At 38.2% G+C, this 23,851-nt stretch overlaps 4 protein-coding genes and 3 long non-coding RNA genes across 12 annotated transcripts in view; 2 read left to right on the top strand and 5 right to left on the bottom strand.

Moving 5' to 3' along the window:
• The window catches only part of LOC105395138 (lethal(2) giant larvae protein), a 45,230-nt gene extending 39,983 nt beyond the window's left edge, over positions 1–5,247 (top strand). For 3 of the 6 annotated variants that reach the window (XM_048627021.1, XM_048627022.1, XM_048627020.1), the window contains 6 exons: positions 210–303; positions 653–748; positions 1,234–1,353; positions 2,421–2,538; positions 3,140–3,183; positions 3,683–5,247. In XM_048627021.1, the coding sequence (XP_048482978.1) occupies positions 210–303; positions 653–748; positions 1,234–1,353; positions 2,421–2,538; positions 3,140–3,183; positions 3,683–3,805 (595 nt within the window). In that variant the 3' untranslated portion in view covers positions 3,806–5,247. Of the gene's footprint in view, positions 1–209; positions 304–652; positions 749–1,233; positions 1,354–2,420; positions 2,539–3,139; positions 3,184–3,642 lie in introns of all 6 variants that reach the window. The other 3 variants (XM_048627024.1, XM_048627023.1, XM_048627025.1) reach the window with 3 other exon arrangements.
• LOC105395052 (zinc finger protein 501) lies at positions 4,846–9,164 on the bottom strand. Its single transcript, XM_038108694.2, has 7 exons — positions 8,956–9,164; positions 8,510–8,852; positions 8,139–8,390; positions 7,340–7,538; positions 7,002–7,091; positions 6,547–6,693; positions 4,846–6,196 (listed from the first exon to the last, which is right to left on the bottom strand). Exons 1-7 carry the CDS (start codon positions 9,085–9,087, stop codon positions 6,046–6,048), a joined length of 1,314 nt encoding a protein of 437 aa, XP_037964622.2. The 5' UTR covers positions 9,088–9,164; the 3' UTR covers positions 4,846–6,045.
• A 937-nt stretch (positions 9,165–10,101) lies between these two features.
• LOC125489813 (zinc finger protein 37 homolog) lies at positions 10,102–13,750 on the bottom strand. Its single transcript, XM_048627027.1, has 6 exons — positions 13,617–13,750; positions 12,862–13,113; positions 12,565–12,763; positions 12,229–12,318; positions 11,545–11,691; positions 10,102–10,442 (listed from the first exon to the last, which is right to left on the bottom strand). Exons 1-6 carry the CDS (start codon positions 13,711–13,713, stop codon positions 10,292–10,294), a joined length of 936 nt encoding a protein of 311 aa, XP_048482984.1. The 5' UTR covers positions 13,714–13,750; the 3' UTR covers positions 10,102–10,291.
• A 164-nt stretch (positions 13,751–13,914) lies between these two features.
• LOC125489814 lies at positions 13,915–14,259 on the bottom strand. Its single transcript, XR_007267254.1, has 2 exons — positions 14,066–14,259; positions 13,915–13,962 (listed from the first exon to the last, which is right to left on the bottom strand). It is a non-coding gene; the product is annotated as an uncharacterized LOC125489814 (long non-coding RNA).
• Positions 14,260–15,297: 1,038 nt separating this feature from the next.
• Positions 15,298–16,269, top strand: LOC125489815. The gene is made up of 2 exons (XR_007267255.1): positions 15,298–15,748; positions 15,845–16,269. It is a non-coding gene; the product is annotated as an uncharacterized LOC125489815 (long non-coding RNA).
• On the bottom strand, positions 16,028–17,378 carry LOC105394811. Its single transcript, XR_005254954.2, has 2 exons — positions 16,971–17,378; positions 16,028–16,626 (listed from the first exon to the last, which is right to left on the bottom strand). It is a non-coding gene; the product is annotated as an uncharacterized LOC105394811 (long non-coding RNA).
• Positions 17,379–17,383: 5 nt separating this feature from the next.
• Positions 17,384–23,573, bottom strand: LOC105395051 (zinc finger protein 540). The gene is made up of 8 exons (XM_048627026.1): positions 23,367–23,573; positions 22,892–23,261; positions 22,418–22,669; positions 22,276–22,322; positions 18,868–19,019; positions 18,492–18,581; positions 17,986–18,132; positions 17,384–17,732 (listed from the first exon to the last, which is right to left on the bottom strand). The coding sequence occupies exons 1-8, from the start codon at positions 23,496–23,498 to the stop codon at positions 17,582–17,584; spliced, it is 1,341 nt and encodes a 446-aa protein (XP_048482983.1). The 5' UTR covers positions 23,499–23,573; the 3' UTR covers positions 17,384–17,581.
• Between the last annotated feature and the right edge of the window lie 278 nt (positions 23,574–23,851).

Here is a 23,851-nt window from a genome sequence, read left to right as displayed (position 1 = left end):
CTACCAAATTTCGTGAAATTTCGTCCATTAGTTGTTAGGTGAAAGAGTATCGAGAGTTTCAAATATAAGTAGAATATAGAGTTAAATCGGCCGATTTCCTTCATTCTGAATCTATCCAAACTGTAACTACGAGAAGTCTAAATCTTACTTCACATCCAAGAAAACTTAATTTTGTGTAATAATGCTAACATGTATCCATTTGTCCGCAGCGGCATTTCAAGCCTGTGCTTCTCGAAGCGCGGCGAGGCGCTGTACCTGCACTCCTCGTCCGAGCTGCAGCGGATCACGCTCTCCGCCACCAAGGTAAACAACTGAACTAAACTACTTATTGTAAATTGGGTCAGTCTTTATCTGTTAGTTTGAATATTTTACAAACGAAAAAGTTTGCGTACTTTTTACCTACGCTATCTTAAGTATTTTTTTTAATGACATTGCTGATAATTATGATGAAAGTACTAACAGAAGTTGGCTGACAATTCTTAAATTATCAGAGCTTACACTTCAGGTATTTGTTTAGGGTAATTATTATGATATTTTAACAACATTGTTTACGTCCTGAACAATCCACAGCAAGGGTCAAACTGATCGCAAAGTCCGTGCTATGTTTGCATTTGCACATGCCCTTAAAGTAAATACTTAATATAATTTCCAGGTGACAGTGGCTCGCTGCCACGTGCCGCTGCCGCCGTGGGCCGCGGCGCTGCGAGGACCCACCGAAGAAGCACCACTCACTAACGGAGACGCTAAGGTGAGCTTAGTGCTTTATTTATTAGCTTAATGGTGCGAGCTATACATCGTTATTCCCGAGGGAAGTCTTTGATAAAAGTATCCTATGATGTTAAGCTTTATAATAGTTACTTATTTTTTTTTATTTTTTTTTTGGAAAACTTAACTAAGTAAATATAATAATCTAAAAATAAACTAAAGATAACTTAGGTCTAACAAGTTTCCACCTTTAGGTAAAACATTATTAACATATTTTACGTACGTAACGGTTTACCAGCGTTAAGGCACCGTCAGCCTTAAAGTTCGCTGCAAAGCTAAATAAACAATGAACATCTGCCCCATTCTCCGGTTCCCCTTGTATTCTATTCTATGTATCTCTAGAGTTCTAGAGGTTCCTGGTGCAGAGCAGTCGAATGGAACCTAAGGCTTAACTCTCTCTTTGCCCAAGCGCAGTCGAGAGCAGATGATGTTTTCTCTCTTCCTTTTACTACATCTATCTATCCCCAGGAGGAGACGTCGGAAACAGTGCACGACGTGACGGCGGCGTCGGCGGACATCACGGTGGACTCGGTGCGCGACCACACCGCCGCGCCACAAGACCAGGGCGAGCTCAACATCAACTTGCAGGTCAGTGCGGGCTGGTCACGGGGTGGGGTACGCTGTAGGGCGAAAATAAATTTGGGGAAATAGGGAACGAATTTGAGTTTAAAAGAAGGGTGTTAAAAATAGTGATTGAGTGCGCGCCCCGACTGAAGTGTTACGGCAAAATCGGGAACTAACCTAGTCTATCATATCTGACATTTAGATCTATGAGTGCAGCCAAAGAGTAAATATTACTATGTTGAAAAACAGTAACGGCTATCGGACTTCAGTGGTGTCGCGGACAGCGCGGACTATACATGGATTATTTAGCGCGTTGCAAAATATGACAGCTAATAATCTTATAGAACGCACATGCAATAATAAGCCACGCCCCCATGTTAAGATCAGCCAAGCCTTCACAGAATTATTGAAGTAGCATACTTGGTTCTGTTGTGGGGGTGATAAATAATGCACCGTAATGAAATAGAAGAAGCGTCCGTAGTCGAGCGGGCCTCAGTGATTGTAACTGATCGCTGAGGTTAAGCAACAACTGACACGGTCAGCCATTGGATGGGTGACCAATTTCAAGTGGTGCTTTTCTGGACGCTTCCGTGCTTCGGACGGCACGTTAAGCCGTGGGTCCCGGTTGCTGCTTCGGCAGCAGTCGTTAAGCCTAGTCAGAGGCCTTCGGGCGGCTTGAAAACATCTGACAGTCGGGTTGCCCACTTACCCGACAACTCTCTCAGCACAAGCTTGCTTGTGTTGGGGTCCACCAACCCGCACTTGGCCAGCGTGGTGGACTAGGCCTAAATCCTTCCTTCATTGGAAGGAGACCCGTGCCCCAGCAGTGGGGACGTAATGGGTCGTGATGATGATGAATGAAATAGAACGGAACGAGACACGTCGCTTTTCGTCGTTGTGTTTATTAATCTATCATGGTTGTTATCGTACTTTCCCATGAACTCTATCACACAATTTATTCAACAAAGACTAATAAATCTCCTTTACCACCTAGGTCTGAGCTAGGATAGGTTGCACTACAACTCAAACGCTTGCCTCATTTACTCAAAACCGCGCGTGCCAAACTAATTCTAAGTACCGACTATGAACAGAACTCTCAAGTGAACACGAGCTCCATGGTGGTGAAGACCACGACGCGGACGCAGCTCAACGAGAACGGCGCCGAAACAAACACCACCACCACCACCACCACTTCCGCCACTGAGAACAGTAAGTCACGACACGCTTGGAGAATACCCACCCGTAACATTTACCCTTGTTCCTACGAGTCATACACCTCGAGGGCTAGCACGCAGGCGCATTAAAGATGTGACAAAAGTTTTGCATCACGCAGATTCAAGAGCGAGCGCGACGTATAACTTTTGACACGTCTTAATTGCACCCCATGCTAGCCCTTCTGGTTTCAGGTATAGGACTGAGACCATTTAAAAATAAAATTATCGATGTCGCTTATGACGCGAGACTTTTACTATTGAGTTCAAGACCTGTCTTTGATACTGAGTTTGAGGGAATTGCATGGCACTTGCTGCAGACCCAGAAAAATATTTCACTGCAATAATTTTTATTATTTCGTTATCCTATTTACATGCTTAATAGCGCTATAAAGCAGATCTTTGCCCAGCGAGAAATTTGCGCATAAGCGCTATTACTACATAATGTGAAAAGTTATTTCTATTACATTTTATAATTACACTGCCATGATTGTTTACAATAGTCTACAATTATCACACGCCACATGAGTCCTATATGTTTATATGTACATGTATTTGTATATGTTTGTTTGACGATTGCTTAATGTTTTTGTTCGTAGTCCTAGAACACAGTCGCGAGGAGGGAGTCATCACGCGTATCGAGGTACCCACCGTTTGCTTATAGCCTTTATAATTCAACTTTACTTATATTTTACGAAACAAATTGCATGGCCCCTTTTTGAAGTCATTATAGTATCTGAAAGTATCCCAAAAGTATTCAATGCCATAAGCTTATTTTTGCACTCAAGAATATTTTATTTCCCTCTTAATGGTTTCTCTGAAAACGAGTCCTAGATAGATGGAAATATAACAAGTCTCTTGGATAGTCAGCCAATCCTAAAATTATTTTTTACTAACAAACTGTTTATTATATAATGTTACTCTTGCGCAATGTTGTGGCGTCCGCTCGTGTCCAAATGTTCAATGTATCACTCACCGGGTCTAACCTCCATAACCATAAACCGCGACAACCATAGACAAACCGACGCGGCAAAGGTACCGCGCCAAACAGCCAAGTCTGACCACAGACAATGACACTCGCGGCCGCCACGCATTGTTGCAGAGAAGAACGTGACGTGGTACTCATGAGCGGTGTTGAACAGACGGGCACAGTGACGGTGCCGGCCGGGACCGACCCCAAGCTGATCCTGGAGATGTTTGACCGCCAGCGCACGCCGCTCGCCGTGCCCGTGCCGCCCGCGCCCGCCCCCACTGAAACACACTAAGGACAACACAGATAAGAAAGACCACTTTGATTTATTTTTTTGTGATTAAAAAGTTCGAAATTTGAACGTGGAACGTGTTGGTAGAATTAAAAAAATAAATCAAAGTGCTATTTTAAATTCATCCACCTTAATTTAAATAAGTTAAGATTTATTTGATACTGTTTTTGTATGTACTTCAAAAGAAATATTTGGTTACTTAACGTGGACAGCCGAAAAACTGCCACAGTAAAGTTAAATTACTGAATATAGTTAATGCTTTCTATTTGTATAAGGTATGACAATATTATTAACAGAGCATCGCGTTTTTAGTTGTAAATTATTAAGTATATTTAACATTTTATCCCCTCCGTTTACAAAATATTATTAATATTTTAAGGAAAGCATTTTGTATGAATAGTTTTGCTACTTAATGTTTTTTTTTATTAAGTAATTACATTTGGATGTATTATTATTTGAGTATCCATTTCAAATACTACTGAAAAATATAACTTTTACAAAACTAACGAATTGGTTTCGCATTTAGTTTTTGGGCACCAATGAGTGATGAGTATATTTCACACTTCACCTTGAAAACAGCGAGCTTAGAGTTTTAAACAATTATTTTTATTTGAGTACAAACAGTTGAAGCCATACAAGTAATTTCTAACACCTGCAATCAAATTGTGGATTGTTAACAAATTAATTTAGTAAACCATTTTGTTTAGGTTAATGTACCGACATAGATAGTTAAGTTTTTTAAGACATTCGTTATGAATGTGATGTGCCTATTTATTTTCTTTTTTTATTATGTGTAATAGGTAATGTACACTTGACAAGTAAATGAGTAGAAAATATTTTTGTAGAAGATAGTTGATGCGTTAGCACGGTTTAAATTTCAATTTGAATAATTATGATGTCCAGAGTAATTCAAAGCACGATATGAAAACATAGGTGAAGATTATGACACCTCACCGCGCACTTCTTTTAAACCGAAATGTATAATTCAGTAAATAATAATTGTAATAATAATTGAATGAAAGTTTTATGCAATATTTTTTAGATTTTGTTAAGAGATTTTTAATTTTATATTTACTGTTTTGCTATTATATTTCGTTTAGTCATTTAAACGACTATTGCGATATTCCGAGCGGCAGCTGCCCGTCGCGTAGCCATTGCATCATCACAAGTTGTGATAAAATATTATATGTAAGGGGATTGAGTTTTGTTACAATTGTATTTTAGATATTAAGATAAACGTGCCTGCCTTTTTACTTTATATAAAAGAATAAGCCATTATATATACCACAGCCGCGTGGCCGATCGGTACTCCAGTACATCGATCGAGACTGCTTTTAAGAAAATTGTACAATTTCCTGTTTCTATCACGACATTTTAAAAATATTTGATATAAAATCGTGATTTGTATCCATAATTCTTACATAAATAAAAGCTAAGAATAATAATAATCTTTTAATTAATTCACTCACACCGTACCTAATCCCTACCATGACATCACATCCTACATAAGTTGCCAAAAAAATATGCTTTGTAAACTTTAAATATAAATTTTATTACAACATAATATTCAAATAATTTTATGTAACGTTTGTCCCATATACCTCTAACATAAAACTTTACATAATAATCCATATACATATATGTACAATAACTTCATAGCATTATGAATTAGTATAAAAATCTATTATTAAACAAATACTTTTCTGAACACGCGAGATAATCGCGAACAAACATAACTGAATACATTCAGAATAAACTGAAAATCACCATTTTTATAACATCAACTTTTTGAAATTAAATTTTTTCATAACATTTTCCTAGCTAAAATAGCTAATAATAAATAATTGGTCAACGTGAATCCACTCGGGAACAAAATGATGGGTAGGTTGAAAAACCACCCATTAGTAAACAGTCATTTTATTCTCTAACTAAGCTATCTCCCCATCATGTCAAGAGTCTCTTCCCTCAATGCCTACGCTATCTCTCCATAGTGAGTCTCTCCCCTCAGTGCCTACGCTATCTCTCCATAATGTCAAGAGTCTCTCCCGTCATTGCCTACGCTATCTCTCCATAATGTCAAGAGTCTCTCCCCTCAGTGGCTACGCTATCACCCCATCATGCCCCTCACTGGCTATACTATCTCCCCATCATGACTGTCAAAGACCAAGCACTCAGTGGTTACGCTATCTCCCCCTCATGTCAAGGGTCAGTGCCCTCTCCGACTACTCTATCTCCCCCTCATGTCAAGAGTCCCTCGGCTCCGTGGCGAGGTGGTGCAGATGCGCCGTGCGCTCGTGGCGGCGCCGGTGGTCCGAGCGGCCGAACGACATCTCGCAGTAGTTACACTTGTGCTTTCTGGACTTCGTGTGGCTTATCATGTGCGTCGTCAGCGCCCTGGGGATAAGTATATTTTTTTATTTTACAATTGATTAGGTGGACTTTATTATAAAATCATTTTCAGAATGTATTCGCAACTGTTTCTGGAGGCCAGGGGTTAGTAGTGATAAGGTTGTTTGAAATGTAGGTATTGATTTCAACCCTGCCTCTATTGTGCTTTATCTGCATAAGGGACAATGTTTAATGCTGGACATAGGCAATAATAGTCATCTCCCAAGGCCACGATACTTAGTCATAATTCTTCCTTATCCAACCGCTATCCGTCTAACATCATCAGTCCAGGTTGTTTGCCTTAAAGTAATCTCTACTTGAAAACTTGTCTACCCCAAAATGTTAAAAGGTCTCACCCGGATACATAGAAGCTCATGGGGCAGAGCGTGCAATGGTGCTGCTTGACCCCGCGGTGCGTGAGTTGGTGTCTGCCCAGAGTCTGCATGTTGCGGTACCGCTTGCCGCACTCGGGACACTCGTACGGGGTCTCCTTGGTGTGGCTCCTGGGTGTAAGATAACGTTAGTACCTGTAAGTTTTCGTTTTAAAAAGGATCTACGAAATTAGCGAAGACTACCATATAGCTTTTACCTAGATTATTAGATATCACAGATGATAATTTATCGTTAATATTTTTCCGTTTCCGATAGTTTCCACTTCCACTTTGTAAGAGAGAACTTTTTATATACCTACTAGTAATCAAAAATGTAAGCATGTACTTAGGCTTAGAGGAGGGTTGCTCTAGCTTCACGAAGCACTTATTTCTTAGAGCTGTTTGTGTAGTCACACTCTGATTTATGATTGCAAAGTTACCTCAAATGTTCCTGTAAGTGATATTTCTTGAAGAAGCCTTTTGAGCAATACTGGCACAAGTGGCTCTTCTCCTTATCATGAACTTGACGTCTGAAACACAATGTGGCAGTTAGGTAAGGAAGTAAGTACCTCGAGTAAGAAAGTACCTAAGCATGGTATTGATGTCTATTCGGAAGGCACAAAATTTAATTAAACAAAAAAATGCTATTGGAAAATGAGATTTACGAAAACACTCATAGAATCTAATTTTTAATAAAGAATGATGTAGTGTTCAGCTTCAAAATTACAATTAATGCCTTCAGAATCGACATCATTATCAAGGAACCGTATTTACATACTTATGCAAGGCCAGCTGAGCAGTAGTTTTGTATTTGCCATCACAGAGATTGCACTCATACGGCCTCTCCTTGGTGTGCACCCGCAGGTGTGTCTCCAGGTCCAACTGTGACCGCACTCGGTGATCACAGATCGTGCATGCAAACTTCAGAGCCTCACGATTGTGCATTAACAGCTTATGAGAGGATAAATCTACTACTTCTGTAAATAAAAATGATATTTGGTTATAAAAATATGTTAATATCTTTATTTTTTATTTATATAAACTGCTTATAGTTATATTAAACCGATTGCATGTTGGCAAACTAAATATGAAAAAAAAAACCATAAAATTCTTAATTGCCAAGGTTGCCAGCATATTTTTTTTAAGATTGCCCTTAGCGATAAGGCCGCCTATTGTTCATTGTTCCTAGTTTATAAGTTTATTTTTTGTTTATTTTGCTATTTCAGTAACCAGTAAAGATATATTCTATTCTAGTATCACATTTGCTGTAGTATTTAGACATGGGAATCATGATTATACGGTGATTTTAACTACTTTACCACAAAAAACTTGCTTAACAACTGTTAAACACTGTCTATTTTTTTTGTGGTAAGGCACTTACTCTGCTACCACAAAAAACTTTTGTTTTAAACACTGTTTAACAAGTGTTTAAAACGAAATATGACAGATTTTGTAGGCGTTTGATAGCACTAAACTCCTGTTAAATACTGTCTAAGTTTTTGTGGTAAGGCCCTTATATTCTAGTGTAAAGGTTTTTTTAATCATTGCTATGTGAATGAATCTTTATCAGTACTTACTTTTATGACAAATGTCACACTCCCTCTTGATTCCAAGATGTTTCCTCCTGATATGCTTTTTTCTGGAGTTATAATGATTGAAGACCTTAGGACATAATTCGCAGGGGAATACCTGGCTCTCTGCGAGGTGCTTACGTGAATGTTGATAGAGGTTCTTCACAGACTCGCCACACTCATGGCAAACTTGTATATTTTCCTCTTTATTCAAGAGTTTAGGTTTTGTCCTCCTTCCTCTGTTGGTTTTAACTTCACCTGTAATTTTTTTTCACAATTGAATAAATAAAATGGTCTAACAATTAATTGTTTAACTGCAAGCTATGTTAAATGTATACAGAGAGTAAAGTGTGCAGACAACTGCAGCAAATACTCACCACTATCTTTCATATCTTGTTCATTTTCATTTGCCAACTTTTGTTGCTTAATTGCCATTAAACACTCATCATCAGAGTCCAGAGCATTACTATCCATATCCTGCAGGTCTTCTTCTTTTAAGTTATCACTATCTGAGAATTCTAACTTGACCACGGCATGCTCAACTATTCCCTCAGCGTCGTTTTCAGTTTTAATTTCTTCTACCTTCAACATTTTCTGTTCTTGCAGATCCTTCAAGTACCTATCACTTGTCTGAGCTAACTGTTTGAATTTGTAGAATGTGTTTATTTTTCGATAACATTTCATGCAAAGTTGTGTTGTGATTTTGGAATCTGTACAGATCTGTAAATAAATGGATGTTTGTTGTTATATACTATATACTGGTTAGAATTACTGAATGGTAACATTTTATCAAATCTATCTTTGGGGCTGTTTGTTTACTTACTTGGACCTTCAAGCAAAACATGATAACTTCAGCGTAGCTATACCGCTCGTCATATCGCAATGTTGCGGCATCTTTAGAACAATTGTTCCCTAAGCAAATTCGACACATATTTAGTTCATTTGTACTGAGCATAGTTAATTATTTAAAGAGAAAATCAACAAGTTTCTTATGTTTACAAAAATTAAGATAGACAAGACAAGGCAACGCAATCAAAGCCAAATGTCAGTAAAAATCTGTGTAATGTGACTGACTGCTGTCATGCGATATCACATACCAATGAAAACACAGATAACTATGTGTGTTACTTATTCTGAGATGTAATATGGCGTGTATCGCATGGCTGTATATTCATGGTTCCTGTCTATGCCTCAAGCATGAGGAATACGATTTTATTTTGACTCCATCAATCCTATCTCTTTCATCATGAATCTTGGTCTCGTTCATATTATGGCGTCGGCCTCATTGCACAGAACTCTCGCAATCGCAACTATAAAAAAAGATATCGTCACCTAGTGACAAAAACAGATTGAATAAAAAAAAAAAACCGGCCAAGTGCGAGTCGGGCTCGCGCACAAAGGGTTCCGTAGCAGCAAAATTACAGTTAAATCAACCTATCTCAAAAACTATAAGAGATACTTTGATCAAACCAAAAATCGTTGAAAGAGTTAATTAGCATGCATCACCTCTATTTTTTTTAGAATTTTATACCCCGTAGTTATAAAAATAGAGGGGGGGGGGGACATACTTTTTACGACTTTGAGAGCTGATATCTCAAAAACCGTTCACTTTAAGAAAAATGTTTTTTAGAAAACTTTATATCATTTTAAAAGACCTTTCCATTGATACCCCACACGTTACATGTATGGGGGGCCCCACCCCCAATTCTTTTTTTTACTATTTAGTGTCATATTTTTGTAGCGGTTCATACAACACATATTCCCATCAAATTTCATCACTGTAGTACTTATAGTTTCCGAGTAAATCGGCTGTGACAGACGGACAGACGGACAGACGGACAGACGGACATGACGAAACTATAAGGTTTCCGTTTTTGCCATTTTGGCTACGGAACCCTAAAAAAGATAAAAAGTTTTTTAAGTTTATTAATTAAGTTTATTTATTCACACATGCAATCCAGTACCTACAGCTCGAACACAGTCGATAGTTCGGTAGGCCGCCGGTCACTGCATTTTGTATGCGTTTCATTAGTTTCAGGCTACCGACAGGAGCGCTGATACAAATTGCTATCAAATGATGCTATCGACTCGAGCCGACAACGTGTTTCGCACACAGTATTCTTCTTCTCTGGCTACGCTATCTCCCCACACGTCAAGACTCAAGAGTCCCTCGGCTCCGTGGCGAGGTGGTGCAGATGCACCTTGCGCTCGTGGACCTTGCGGTTGTCGGAGCGTTTGAACGACATCTCGCAGTAGCTACACTTGTGCGTTCTGGACTGCGAGTGTTTTATCATGTGCGCCGACAGCCCCCTGGGAACAAGTATAATATGTTATTTTACATTGATTAGGTGGACTATTATGCTAAAATTATTTTCAGAATGTATTCGCAACTGTTTCTGCAGGCTAGGTGTTAGTAGTAATTTAAGATTATTTTAATATTTATTGTATTAATTTCGGGTTCCGCTCATCTTGCATAATCTTTATTGACCAAAACTCATTTCGCATAACTCGTATGGTCTAAACTTTTTTGGCCGAACCATCACTTTGCCAAGACTTATGTGGCATAAGGCTCGTTTCGTCTAAAACTCTTTAGGCACAATCTTTGAACACCTAAGTTTCGTTTGCTCAAATTTATGTTCGTTTATACCTATGTATAATCTTGTTTCTCCTAATGTTATCTTAATAAATAATATATTAAGTATGTAGTAAATGTACAAATTGTGGTATTTTTCTCCTACATCCCGAAAATCACGATATTGTATGATCAAAAAATCGAAAGTTAACGACCAATATAATTATTACAAACCCCATGAGATCGAAACCTAAAAATAGGTGCGACGACGAGCAAAGCGAGGAGGAGCGTGTTAGGTGCACATATTCATCAAAACCAAAGCGGAGCGCAGCGAAGCGGAGCGGAGCGTTTTCCAAACAGCGGAAACAATACAAGGCACCAGTTTGCGCTATGTAGGGAGACGCTCCGTCAAAGTTAAAGCCAAACGAATATTATTACTTTGTATAAACCTAATAAACCTATGCCATAGCATTATTAGGCTATTCAAGATTTGGCCATACCATTATTAGGCTAAACAATGTTATGCGAAATAACTTTTTACTAAACGAGATTTATGCCATACGATTTTCGGCGTAACGAGACTTTGACGAAACGTTACTATGCAATACGACATTAGGCAAATAAATCTTATGCCAAAAAAGGTAGAACCATTAATTTCACCCCTGCGTCTTTCGTGACTGCTGTATCTGTATAAGGGCATCGTTTTATGCTGGACATAGGAAATAATAGGCATCTCTCAAGGTCACGACACTTGGTTCTCATTCTTCCTTATCCAAACGCTCCCTGTCTAAGGTCAGTCGGTGCAGTATGTTAAGTATCGTGGGGCGCCCCTCGACTCACCCGGCTGTATAGAAGCTCATGGGGCACAGCTTGCAGTGCTGCCCCTTGACCCCGCTGTGCCTCAGGAGGTGCTGGCTCAGGGTCTGCTTGGTGCGGTGCCGCGTGCCACACTCGGGACACTCGTATGGAGTCTCATTGGTGTGGGACCTGGGCGCACAGGGGTGTTTTTTATTTATTTATTTATTTATTTATTCTTCATTGCACAATATACAAAAGTAATTATGTACAATTAGGTGGAGTTAATGCTAAAAGCATTTTCTACCAGTCAACCTACAGGAGGTACAGGGAGTAAATTGTATGGGAGTGCAAAAAAAAGAACTTAGTTAAGACAATTTCAGCGAAGAAAACTAAATATGTTGTTAGTACCCATAGATTTTACAGTTTAGCATTTTTAAAAACGATCTACCAAACAAGCCAAAACTACCATATAGCTTTTAAATGTAGATTATTAGATATCACAGGTGATAATTTCACATTAACATTTTTGGCGCGGCGCACTTTGTAAATATTAGTAAATAAATATATAAGAGAGAAAACTAAAACTTTTATACCTATCTAATCAACAATATAAGCATGTAGGTACTTAGTACTTGACTTAGAGGAGGGTTGCTTTAGCTTGATGAAGCAGTTATTTCTCAGAGCTGTTAGTGTAGTCACGCTCTGATTTATATTTTGTAAAGTTACCTCAAATGTTCCTGTAAGCGGGACTTCTTGAAGTAGCCTTTTGAGCAATACTGGCACAAGTGCCTCTTCTCCTTATCATGAACTTCACGTCTGAAACACAATGTGGTAGTTATGTAGGTAAGAAAGGAAGAAAGAATCTCAAGTAAACAAGTAAGTACCTTAAGTATGAAAGTAAGATGTATATATATATATATATATATATATATATATATTATATATATATACGTATATATATATATACATATATATAGGGTTCAGCTATAATATTAAAATTAGTGCTTGCTTTCAGAATCAACATCACTGTATTATTATTATTAAGAAACAGTATTTACATACTTATGCAAGGTCAGCTGAACATTAGTCTTGTATTTCCCGTCACAGAGGTGGCACTCATACGGCCTCTCGTTGTTGTGCGTCTGCAGGTGTTTCTCCAGGTGCAGCTGTGTTGACACTCGGTGATCACAGATTGTGCATGCAAATTTCAGAGCCTCACGATTGTGCATTACCAGCTTGTGAGAGTTTAAAGCTACTACTTCTGTAAATAAATATGTTCTTTGATTATCATAATTATACATAATATGTTAATATCTTAGCTTTTTTTTCTTGTGTGAATGAATCTTTATAAGTACTTACTTTTATGACAAATGTCACACTCCTGCTTGATTCCAAGATGTGTCCTTGTGATATGCTTTTTTCTGTTGTTAGCATAATTAAAAACTTTTGGACATAATTCGCAGGGGAATACCTTGGTCTTTGACCGGTGCTTACGTGAATGTTGATGGAGGTTCTGCACAGTCTCGCCACACTCATGGCAAACTTGTTTATTTTTCTCTTTATCCAAGAGTTTAGGCTTTTTCCTCCTTCCTCTGTTGGTTTTAACTGCATCTGTAAGTATTTTACATAATTGTATTAATACCATGGACTAACAATAAATTGTTATGCTTATGTTTATGTAAACCATCAGAGATATTGATATTTGCTCACTCCTGTGACTTGCAAGTGGCCATACACTGTTCATTGTAAATTTTGTACTCACATGCTAACCTACGAGTGGTGTTGTATGTATACAGAGAGTAGTGTGCAGACAACGAATTTTCGACGACCGAATGGCGTAGTGGTTAGTGACCCTGACTACTGAGCTGAAGGTCCCGGGTTCGATTCCCGGCTGGGGCAGATATTTGTTTAAAGACAGATATTTGTACTTGGGTCTTGGGTGTTGATATTTATATTTAGTATCTATCTATCTATGTATTTGTGTAGATATATCAGCTGTCCGACACCCATAACACAGGTTCTGCCTAGCTTGGGGTCGGATGGCCGTGTGTGAGATGTCCCCACATATTTAATTTTTATTTTAATATTTATTTAACTGCAGCAAATAGACTCACCACTATCATTCATACTTTGTTCAGTTTTCTTTGCCAACTTTTGTTGCTTAATTGCCATTAAACACTCATCATCAGAGTCCAGAGCATTACTGTCCATGTCCTGCAGGTCTTCTTTTTTTAAGTTATTACTGGGATCTGGGAATTCTAACTTGACCACGGCATGCTCAACTATTCCCTCAGAGTCGTTTTCAGTTTTAATTTCTTCTACCTTCAACATTTTCTGTTCTTGCAGATCCTTCAAGTACCTATCACTTGTCTGAGCTAACTGTTTGAATTTGTAGAATGAGTTTATTTTTCGATAACATTTCATGCAAAGTTGTGTTGTGATTTTGGAATCTGTACAGATCTGTAAATAAATGGATGTTTGTTGTTATATACTATATACTGGTTAGAATTACTGAATGGTAACATTTTATCAAATCTATCTTTGGGGCTGTTTGTTTACTTACTTGGACCTTCAAGCAAAACATGATAACTTCAGCGTAGCTATACCGCTCGTCATATCGCAATGTTGCGGCATCTTTAGAACAATTGTTCCCTAAGCAAATTCGACACATATTTAGTTCATTTGTACTGAGCATAGTTAATTATTTAAAGAGAAAATCAACAAGTTTCTTATGTTTACAAAAATGAAGATAGACATAGGGATGGCGAAATAATATCGATGTATCGATATATTTTTATAAATATATCGATATTTTCCGACGATATATTGTAAACCGATACATCGATATAAATAATCAAGTATCGAAAAAATATCAAAATCGATATTTTTTCATTAACAATACCCTTTTGTTGGCGTCACAACGCAATGCGGCGATACTAGCTCGCAACCGTGTACCGAGCGAGAGTGTAAATACACGACATTGGCACAAGTGACAGGTAAAAAATAGTGTTTTTTAATAATTCCATATTATTTGATTTCACAAGAATTTATTCCTATAAAGCTACCGATATATCGATATTTTTTTATCGATATATCGATTTCAGTAACGATATAAAAGAAAATATCGATATATCGATATTTTTTTGCACTTTCGACATCCCTACAAGGCAACGCAATCAAAGCCAAATGTCAGTAAAAATCTGTGTAATGACACTGTCTGCTGTCATGCGATATAACATACCAATGAAAACACAGATAACTATGTGTGTTACTTATTCTGAGATGTAATATGGCGTGTATCGCATGGCTGTATATTCATGGTTCCTGTCTGTCCATGTCTCATGCATGAGGAATACGATTTTATTTTGACTCCATCAATCCTATCTCTTTCATCATGAATCTTGGTCTCTTTCATATTATGGCGTCGGCCTCATTGCACAGAACTCTCGCAATCGCAACTATAAAAAAAGAGTTAAAAGCCCGACCACCTGCGCTAACTCAATATAATTATGAGAATGGTGTGCTCACATGCCCGCAATGTGCGAGGGTCTTCACGAATAAGATAGGCTACACAAGCCACATGCGAGCACACGAGCGACGAGTCTGATCCTCGAAGCGGTCGCCGTGACCGAAATCGGTCGGAGCGCATCATCATCATCATCATAAAAAAAGATATCGTCACCTACAACCCTACAAGTAGTGTAGTGACAAAAATAGATTTACTTAATAAAAAAAAGATAAAAAGTTTTTTATGTTTATTAATTAAGTTTATTTATTCACACATACAATCCAGCGGGGTTATTGTCTATCTAGTTGATAACTCTCTTCACCGTGATCTTACTGTCAAAAAGCAAATTTTGACACTATTCGTATTGTGTATGTTCGGTTGGGGTGGAATAATGACGTCATAGTTGGTATGGGCTTCAATACCCACCGGCCGCCATCTTGTTAAAATTTTGTATGCGAATATTTTATCGAAACCCGAGATTGGTATTTTGTATCGGATAGTTGGAATCATAAGTACTAATTTGGGTTGGCCAACCGTCTTGTCTTGGGCAACTAGTAAATAGTAGCTTTTAAACCATAGAGTCACCATAGAATGTAGAAAATAACGTTTTTTTTTGTAAATTGTGACGCTGAAATCTTCTTGTTCTTATGATCTTGAACTGTCTTGAACAAAATAATATTTCTTTGATGTTTGTTTTGTGAATCTTGCAAATTTTTGGTCTTCCATAATTAGTAAATAGTAAGTAATTAGTTAGAAGGAAATTATTTCAGTAGGTATTTGTTTTTTTTTTCAGTAAGTATAGGTACCTAACTGTTGTTTTAAAATTGGTTTCAGGGGACTCTGGTTATGCTCTACGGCCATGGATATTAACACCTATCCTCAATGCAGCTGTAGGATCCCCAGAAGAACACTACACTGATCTGCACTGCCGTGTCAGAAATACTGTGGAGTGGTGCATTGGGGCCCTTAAAACACGCTGGAGATGTTTGCTGGCACACCGTGTGCAGTAAATGACTGTTGTGTACTACACAATATAGCAAATGCACACAATATACCAGTGACGACAACTTGCCTGCTGCTGGTAACATTCGGGTGCAGCATATTGGTAACGTGGCTTATGGTGCTGCTGATGCAGATAGGGCGCATGAGGGCCAACCTTGTCCAGAGGCTGTGAATTTCAAGGAACTAAAATAACCTGACTCTGATAGGCTGATTTTTGCTGTATATGTATAATTTAGTAATAAAAAACACAATTTATATTAATGGCTTTTATTTTTGATTTTAAATCACATAACTTCCTATCACATTTTGCTTCTACCAGTCTTACTATAATCATTATTAAAATAATTTTTCTACTTTAACCTTGTTTAAGTTATGATTGCACATTGCCACTTTACATGTGAATGCCCATCAGAATTTTTGACCAGTTTTTGTAACTCCAGACCCAATTGAATATAATTCATATAATTGTAATGCTGCTGTCCCATAGCCAACGTGCTGATTGTATGCCTAGTGGGCCGGGAGGGTACCGGCCAACAGCAAGCTCTTTATGTCTTTCAACGAACTCCAACAAAATGTCCATTTGTCGATCTGAGACTTTTCTTAAAGGCGCCATCCTGGAAATAAAATACAATATTAATGTCCTATTCAATCTTTTTTCTTGGCACATAATATGCCTCACAAAAATATTACTAACAAGCACAACCTGCACAAATGTGAAGATTATTTAATGGCTCAGTGATCAATCTACTTTTAATAACTGAGTTCCCAGTACCAAGTGTTAGATCTCAATCATCGACTTATATTACTAGCGTATCGTACTAGAAATCATTGATCTCAATGCTTTTATTAAGAACAATAAATGTTCATTTTTCACGACTTTGTAAAAATTTCCCATATTTCGTTCCTGTGTATGACTAAGTTTAAAAATTTAATAGTAATACGTTAATTATGTACTTACCTTAGATATAATGAACAATTAAAACACAGGATTCAGGTAATTATAAAAAAACACACACCAAAATCAATCTCTGTTTTGGATGGTTCCTTGTAGTTTGTTTTGACAATCATTTGACAATAGCTTCCAGTATCGCCATTTTTCTAAATAATGCGGCAAATTAAAGATTTGATAAATACAGTAGTCGTAGTTTGAAGTGAAATGAAGTTTTCATTTAGTCGGCTAACCAAATCACAGAATATTTTCACAAAAATTTTGCAACCTCTAGTGTATCGATAAATCTCATACCCACTATTCGTTTAGTGATCATGACCGAGATAGCCGATGCCAAAAGATGGTCAGAAACCCATCATAGATTTATACGGTTGGAAATCGCGAGTCCATGACACCCGAGATAGAAAATCACCCAGCAGTACCTACAGCTCGAACACAGTCGGTAGTAATTCGGTAGGCCGCCGGTCACTGCATTTTGTATGCGTTTCATTAGTTTCAGGCTACCGACAGGAGCGCTGATACAAATTGATATCAAATTATGCTATCGACTCGAGCCGACAACGTGTTTCGCACACAGTATTCTTCTTCTCTGGCTACGCTATCTCCCCACACGTCAAGACTCAAGAGTCCCTCGGCTCCGTGGCGAGGTGGTGCAGATGCACCTTGCGTTCGTGGACCTTGCGGTTGTCGGAGCGTTTGAATGACATCTCGCAGAAGCTACACTTGTGCGTTCTGGACTGCGAGTGTTTTATCATGTGCGCCGACAGCCCCCTGAGAACAAGTATAATTTGTTATTTTACCTACATTTCAAAAAAATAAATAAATAAAATAATGATTGTATTCATTTCACCCCTGCGTCTTTCGTGACTGCTGTATCTGTATAAGGGCATCATTTTATGCTAGACATAGGCAATAATAGGCATCTCTCAAGGTCACGACACTTGTCCTCATTCTTCCTTATCCAAACGCTCCCTGTCTAAGGTCAGTCGGTGCAGTATGTAGCGTGGGGCGCCCCTCGACTCACCCGGCTGTATAGAAGCTCTTGGGGCAGAGCTTGCAGTGCTGCGCCTTGACCCCGCTGTGCCTCAGGAGGTGCTGGCCCAGGGTCTGCTTGGTGCGGTGCCGCGTGCCGCACTCGGGACACTCGTATGGAGACTCATTGGTGTGGGACCTGGGCGCACAGGGGTGTTGTTAGTACCCATAGATTTTACAGTTTAGCAGTTTTAAAAACGGTCTATCAAACAATCCAAAACTACCATATAGCTTTTATGTAGATTATTAGATATCACAGATGATAATTTCACGTTAACATTTTTCCGTTCCGATAGTTTCCCGAGGCGCACTTTGTAAATATTAGTAAATAAATAAATAAGAGAGAAAACTAAAATTTTTATACCTACCTAATCAACAATACATATAAGCATGTACTTAGTACTTGACTTAAAGGAGGGTTGCTCTAGCTTGACAAAGCACTTATTTCTTTAGAGCTTTTTGTGTAGTCACACTCTGATTTATATTTTGTAAAGTTACCTCAAATGTTCCTGTAAGCGGGACTTCTTGAAGTAGCCTTTTGAGCAATACTGGCACAAGTGCCTCTTCTCCTTATCATGAACTTCACGTCTGAAACACAATGTGGCAGTTATGTAGGTAAGAAATGAAGAAAGAATCTCAAGTAAACAAGTAAGGAGCTTAAGTAAGAAAGTAAGATGTAGGGTTCAGCTATAATATTAAAATTAGTGGTGGGATAACCTATAAAAAGAGGAAGCAAATAATAAAGGGTGCCTGACATTTGGAGGGCTACCTTACCAAGCCAAAATCTCTGAACACAACTGCTCATAGTACACGTACTGATCGCATGTTTGCAAAATCATAAAAAAAAATATATTAAGAAACAGTATTTACATACTTATGCAAGGTCAGCTGAACATTAGTCTTGTATTTCCCGTCACAGAGGTGGCACTCATACGGCCTCTCGTTGCTGTGCGTCTGCAGGTGTTTCTCCAGGTGCAGCTGTGTTGACACTCGGTGATCACAGATTGTGCATGCAAACTTCAGAGCCTCTATTCTATTCTATTCTATTCTCATAGGGGGTGAAGTTCCTGTACGTGGCTCTCTCGAGTGGAACCTTTGTACATATCCCCTTGGTTTCAGCTCAGCCAGCCTAGCTCCCGGGTAAACTGGAGTAGCAGGCCTGGGTGTTGTAATAGCTGAGGTAGGCGCTCTGTTGGTCCAAGAATAGATAATCTTGTTTCTGTAGTAGGTGGACAAGCTAACAGAATATGTTCAACCGTCTCATCTACTTCCTTACATGTCCTACATAAGGGACTAGTTGAGTTACCTATGGTATATAAGTGTTTATTCACGCAACAATGTCCTGTTATTAGTCCTACCATTAATGATATATTACTACGGGACAGGTTGAGTAAGTAGCGTGTAAGTTTGTGGTTGTGTGATACAATAAACGCTTTAGTTTGTCTGCAATCTACACGATTTTTCCACTCCTGATTGTGTTCAGATAGTGTTTTATCGGTGAGACATTGCCTTATTGCCTTTGATGACAGACTAATAAATGGTTCTGGCCCTATTGGTAGGGTATTTGATCCCATTCTTGCTAGTCGGTCAGCCTCGCAATTTCCTATGTTGTCGTTATGACTTTTAATCCACTGTACTGTTACATTATTTGAAATGCTTAGGTTTTCCAGTGTTCTGTGACATTCTAAAATTAATTTAGATTTTGTTACAGTTCTGCCTAAGGCACCTAAAATAGCCATACTGTCTGTGTAGAAGCAGATATTGCTATTTTTTGTGTCTTTTATTTGTGTAGCTCCGTCAAGTAGGCTGGCAGCTTCTGCCTGAAAAACAGTAGCTTTGTTCCCGAAGCTGACAGAGTATTGTAAATTAAGTTCCGGGCAGAAGACACCTCCACCGCTGCCCTTCTTGTTCTTGGCTCCGTCAATGTAGATATTGATGTCGTAATTGTTTTCGTCTGATGTGCCACACTGATCTCGCTGGATAGTGTAGCTTCTGTTGAAGATAAACGTCTTTATAGTAGTGTCGCTGCATTCAGTGGACCCGGGAGCCGACAACTTGGCAATGTCAAGTATGCGACTGTGTCCCTGTGCAGTAGTATTCGTTGACCATAGTCCCATGTTACTTAGCCTTATCGCCGCCGCTTTAGCTTCCTGCTTGATGATAATATCGAGTGGTGGAAGTCCTAGAATTATTTCTAGGGCGGCTGTTGGGGTTGACTTCATACATCCGGTGATTGAAACGCATGCAAGCCTTTGAAACTGTCGTAGTTTGTTTTTCACAGTAATGAGGTTCGATCTTTGCCACCAAACCACTGCTCCATATGTTATTATAGGTCTGACCACCGCTGTGTACAACCATTTACACAGCTTTGGCTTGAGTCCCCATTTGGATCCAACAAGTTTCCTAGTTTGGTATAGGGATATTGTTGCTTTACTTAGGGTTTTCTCCACATGTTTAGACCAGCTTAGGCGGTGGTCTAGCCATATGCCGAGATACTTTACCTCGGGTTCCGCTCATCTGGCATAATCTTTATTGACCAAAACTCATTTCGCATAACTCGTATGGTCTAAACTTTTTTGGCCGAACCATCACTTTGCCAAGACTTATGTGGCATAAGGCTCGTTTCGTCTAAAACTCTTTAGGCACAATCTTTAAACACCTAAGTTCCGTTTGCTCAAATTTATGTTCGTCTATACCTATGTATAATCTTGTTTCTCGTAATGTTATCTTAATAAATAATATATTAAGTATGTAGTAAATGTACAAATTGTGGTATTTTTCTTCTACATCCCGAAAATCACGATATTGTATGATGAAAAAATCGAAAGTTAACGACCAATATAATTATTACAAACCCCATGAGATCGAAACCTAAAAATAGGTGCGACGACGAGCAAAGCGAGGAGGAGCGTGTTAGGTGCACATATTCATCAAAACCAAAGCGGAGCGCAGCGAAGCGGAGCGGAGCGTTTTCCAAACTTCGGAAACAATACAAGGCACCAGTTTGCGCTATGTAGGGAGACGCTCCGTCAAAGTTAAAGCCAAACGAATATTATTACTTTGTATAAACCTAATAAACCTATGCCATAGCATTATTAGGCTATTCAAGATTTGGCCATACCATTATTAGGCTAAACAATGTTATGCGAAATAACTTTTTACTAAACGAGATTTATGCCATACGATTTTCGGCGTAACGAGACTTTGACCAAACGTTACTATGCAATACGAGATTAGGCAAATAAATCTTATGCCAAAAAAGGTAGAACCACTTTACCTCATTTGTTAACTTTAAGGTTGTATTAAAAAGTTTAGGTAGCTTTAAATTACCTATCTTAGTCTTTTTGGTAAATAGAACCATTTCCGTTTTGGTTGGGTTCACTGACAATTCATGTTTGTGACACCATTCCTCTATGATGTTCAGTGCAAGTTGCATCCTTTCACATAAGGTATTTACAAACAGACCGCCAATGAGAATTGTAACGTCATCGGCGTAGGCTATTGTTGTAGAACCTTTATTATTTAGATCGCAAAGTAGATCATTCACAACTAAAACCCACAGCAATGGAGATAACACTCCACCCTGCGGACATCCCTTTGCTACTTTGCATCTTATTGTATTTGTTGAAGTAAAAGATACTGTTCTTGATTTAAGCATATTTGTTATCCAGGCACTGATGACCGGGTCTACATCATGATTTTTAAGATTATTACTTATGCTATTGAACATAGTTTTATCAAAAGCTCCTTCAATATCGATAAAAACTGCAAGGCAGGATTGTTGTAACAATATTGAATTTTCAATTTTGCTTACCACTGCGTGTAAGGCCGACTCTGTTGACTTACCCGGTTGGTATGCATGTTGGTTAGGATGGACAGGTTTCACGGAAAGTGCACCGTCACGTATATATCTGTCACACAGTCGTTCTAAAGTTTTTAGAAGAAATGATGACAGACTAATGGGTCTATAGGCTTTCGGAGAGGTGTAGTCATCTTTACCCGCTTTAGGCAAAAATACTACTTTCACCTCCCTCCATCCCTTAGGTATATACCCGAGGGCTATACAGGCTCTGAAGATACCTACTATCCGTGGTGAGATAATATCTACCTCCCACTGTAGGAGAGCCAGCACTATACCGTCTGCTCCCGGCGATTTGAAGGGAAGGAAAGAGGTGATAGCCCATCTTACTTTTTCTTCATTTATTACGGCGGCCGCAATAGATTCAGCGTAACTAGAAGAATTAATTATTGGTGACAGCTGATCTTGATCAGACTTCAGAGCCTCACGATTGTGCATTACCAGCTTGTGAGAGTTTAAAGCTACTACTTCTGTAAATAAATATGTTCTTTGATTATCATATACATAATATGTTAATATCTTTACTTTTTATTTCTTGTGTGAATGAATCTTTATAAGTACTTACTTTTATGACAAATGTCACACTCCTGCTTGATTCCAAGATGTGTCCTTGTGATATGCTTTTTTCTGTTGTTAGCATAATTAAAAACTTTTGGACATAATTCGCAGGGGAATACCTTGGTCTTTGACCGGTGCTTACGTGAATGTTGATGGAGGTTCTGCACAGTCTTGCCACACTCATGGCAAACTTGTTTATTTTTCTCTTTATCCAAGAGTTTAGGCTTTTTCCTCCTTCCTCTGTTGGTTTTAACTGCATCTGTAAGTATTTTACATAATTGTATTAATACCATGGACTAACAATAAATTGTTGTGCTTATGTTTATGTAAACCATCAGAGATATTGATATTTGCTCACTCCTGTGACTTGCAAGTGGCCATACACTGTTCATTGTAAATTTTGTACTCACATGCTAACCTACGAGTGGTGTTGTATGTAAACAGAGAATAGTGTGCAGACAACTGCAGCAAATAGACTCACCACTATCATTAATACTTTGTTCAATTTTCTTTGCCAACTTTTGTTGCTTAATTGCCATTAAACACTCATCATCAGAGTCCAGAGCATTACTGTCCATGTCCTGCAGGTCTTCTTTTTTTAAGTTATTACTATCTGGGAATTCTAACTTGACCACGGCATGCTCAACTATTCCCTCAGTGTCATTTTCAGTTTTAATTTCTTCTACCTTCAACCCATCTTGAATATGTTCTTTACTAATCATTTGCTGTTTTTGCAAATCCTTCAAATACTTATCACTTGTCTGAGCTAACTGTTTGAATTTGTAGAATGAGTTTATTTTTCTAAAACATGTCATGCAAAGTTGTGTTGTGATTTTGGAATCAGTACAGATCTGTAAATAAATAGATGTTTGTTGTACGTAACTCATACTTCTGGCTGGTATTACTAAAAAGTAACATTTTATCAAAGCAATATTTGAGAGTATTTTTTTACTTACTTGGACCTTCAAACAAAACATGATAACTTCAGCGTAGCTATACCGCTCGTCATAGCGCAATGTTGCGGCATCTTTAGAACAATTGTTCCCTAAGCAAATTCGACACATATTTAATTTATTTGTACTGAGCATAGTTAATTATTAGAAGAGAAAATCAACAATTTCTATGTTTACAAAAATTAAGAGAAAGCACCACAGACTATAAAAAAATAGAATGGATAGAAAAAGGAAATGTCAGATGAAAATGAAAAACAAAAAACTGTCATGTTAGAATGTGTGTTGCTTATTCTGAGATTTTCTGTGTGTATCCCATTCTAGTAGGTACTTTTATGGTGTCCCACGGTATGCCTATTCAAAAAAGGTGGTGCGTGATTTTATCCATCTTTTTTATTTATTTATTAAATTCTTTATTGCACATGTTAACTATAATTAAATTTGTATACATAGACGAACTTAATGGTAAAAGCATTCTTTTCTAGTTATCC

This window comes from Plutella xylostella, chromosome 17 (assembly GCF_932276165.1).
Source record: "Plutella xylostella chromosome 17, ilPluXylo3.1, whole genome shotgun sequence".
NCBI classification, from domain to species: Eukaryota; Metazoa; Arthropoda; class Insecta; order Lepidoptera; family Plutellidae; genus Plutella; species Plutella xylostella.
Note: the sequence above shows the minus strand (reverse complement) of the source record. Positions and strands in the feature narration are given on the sequence as shown.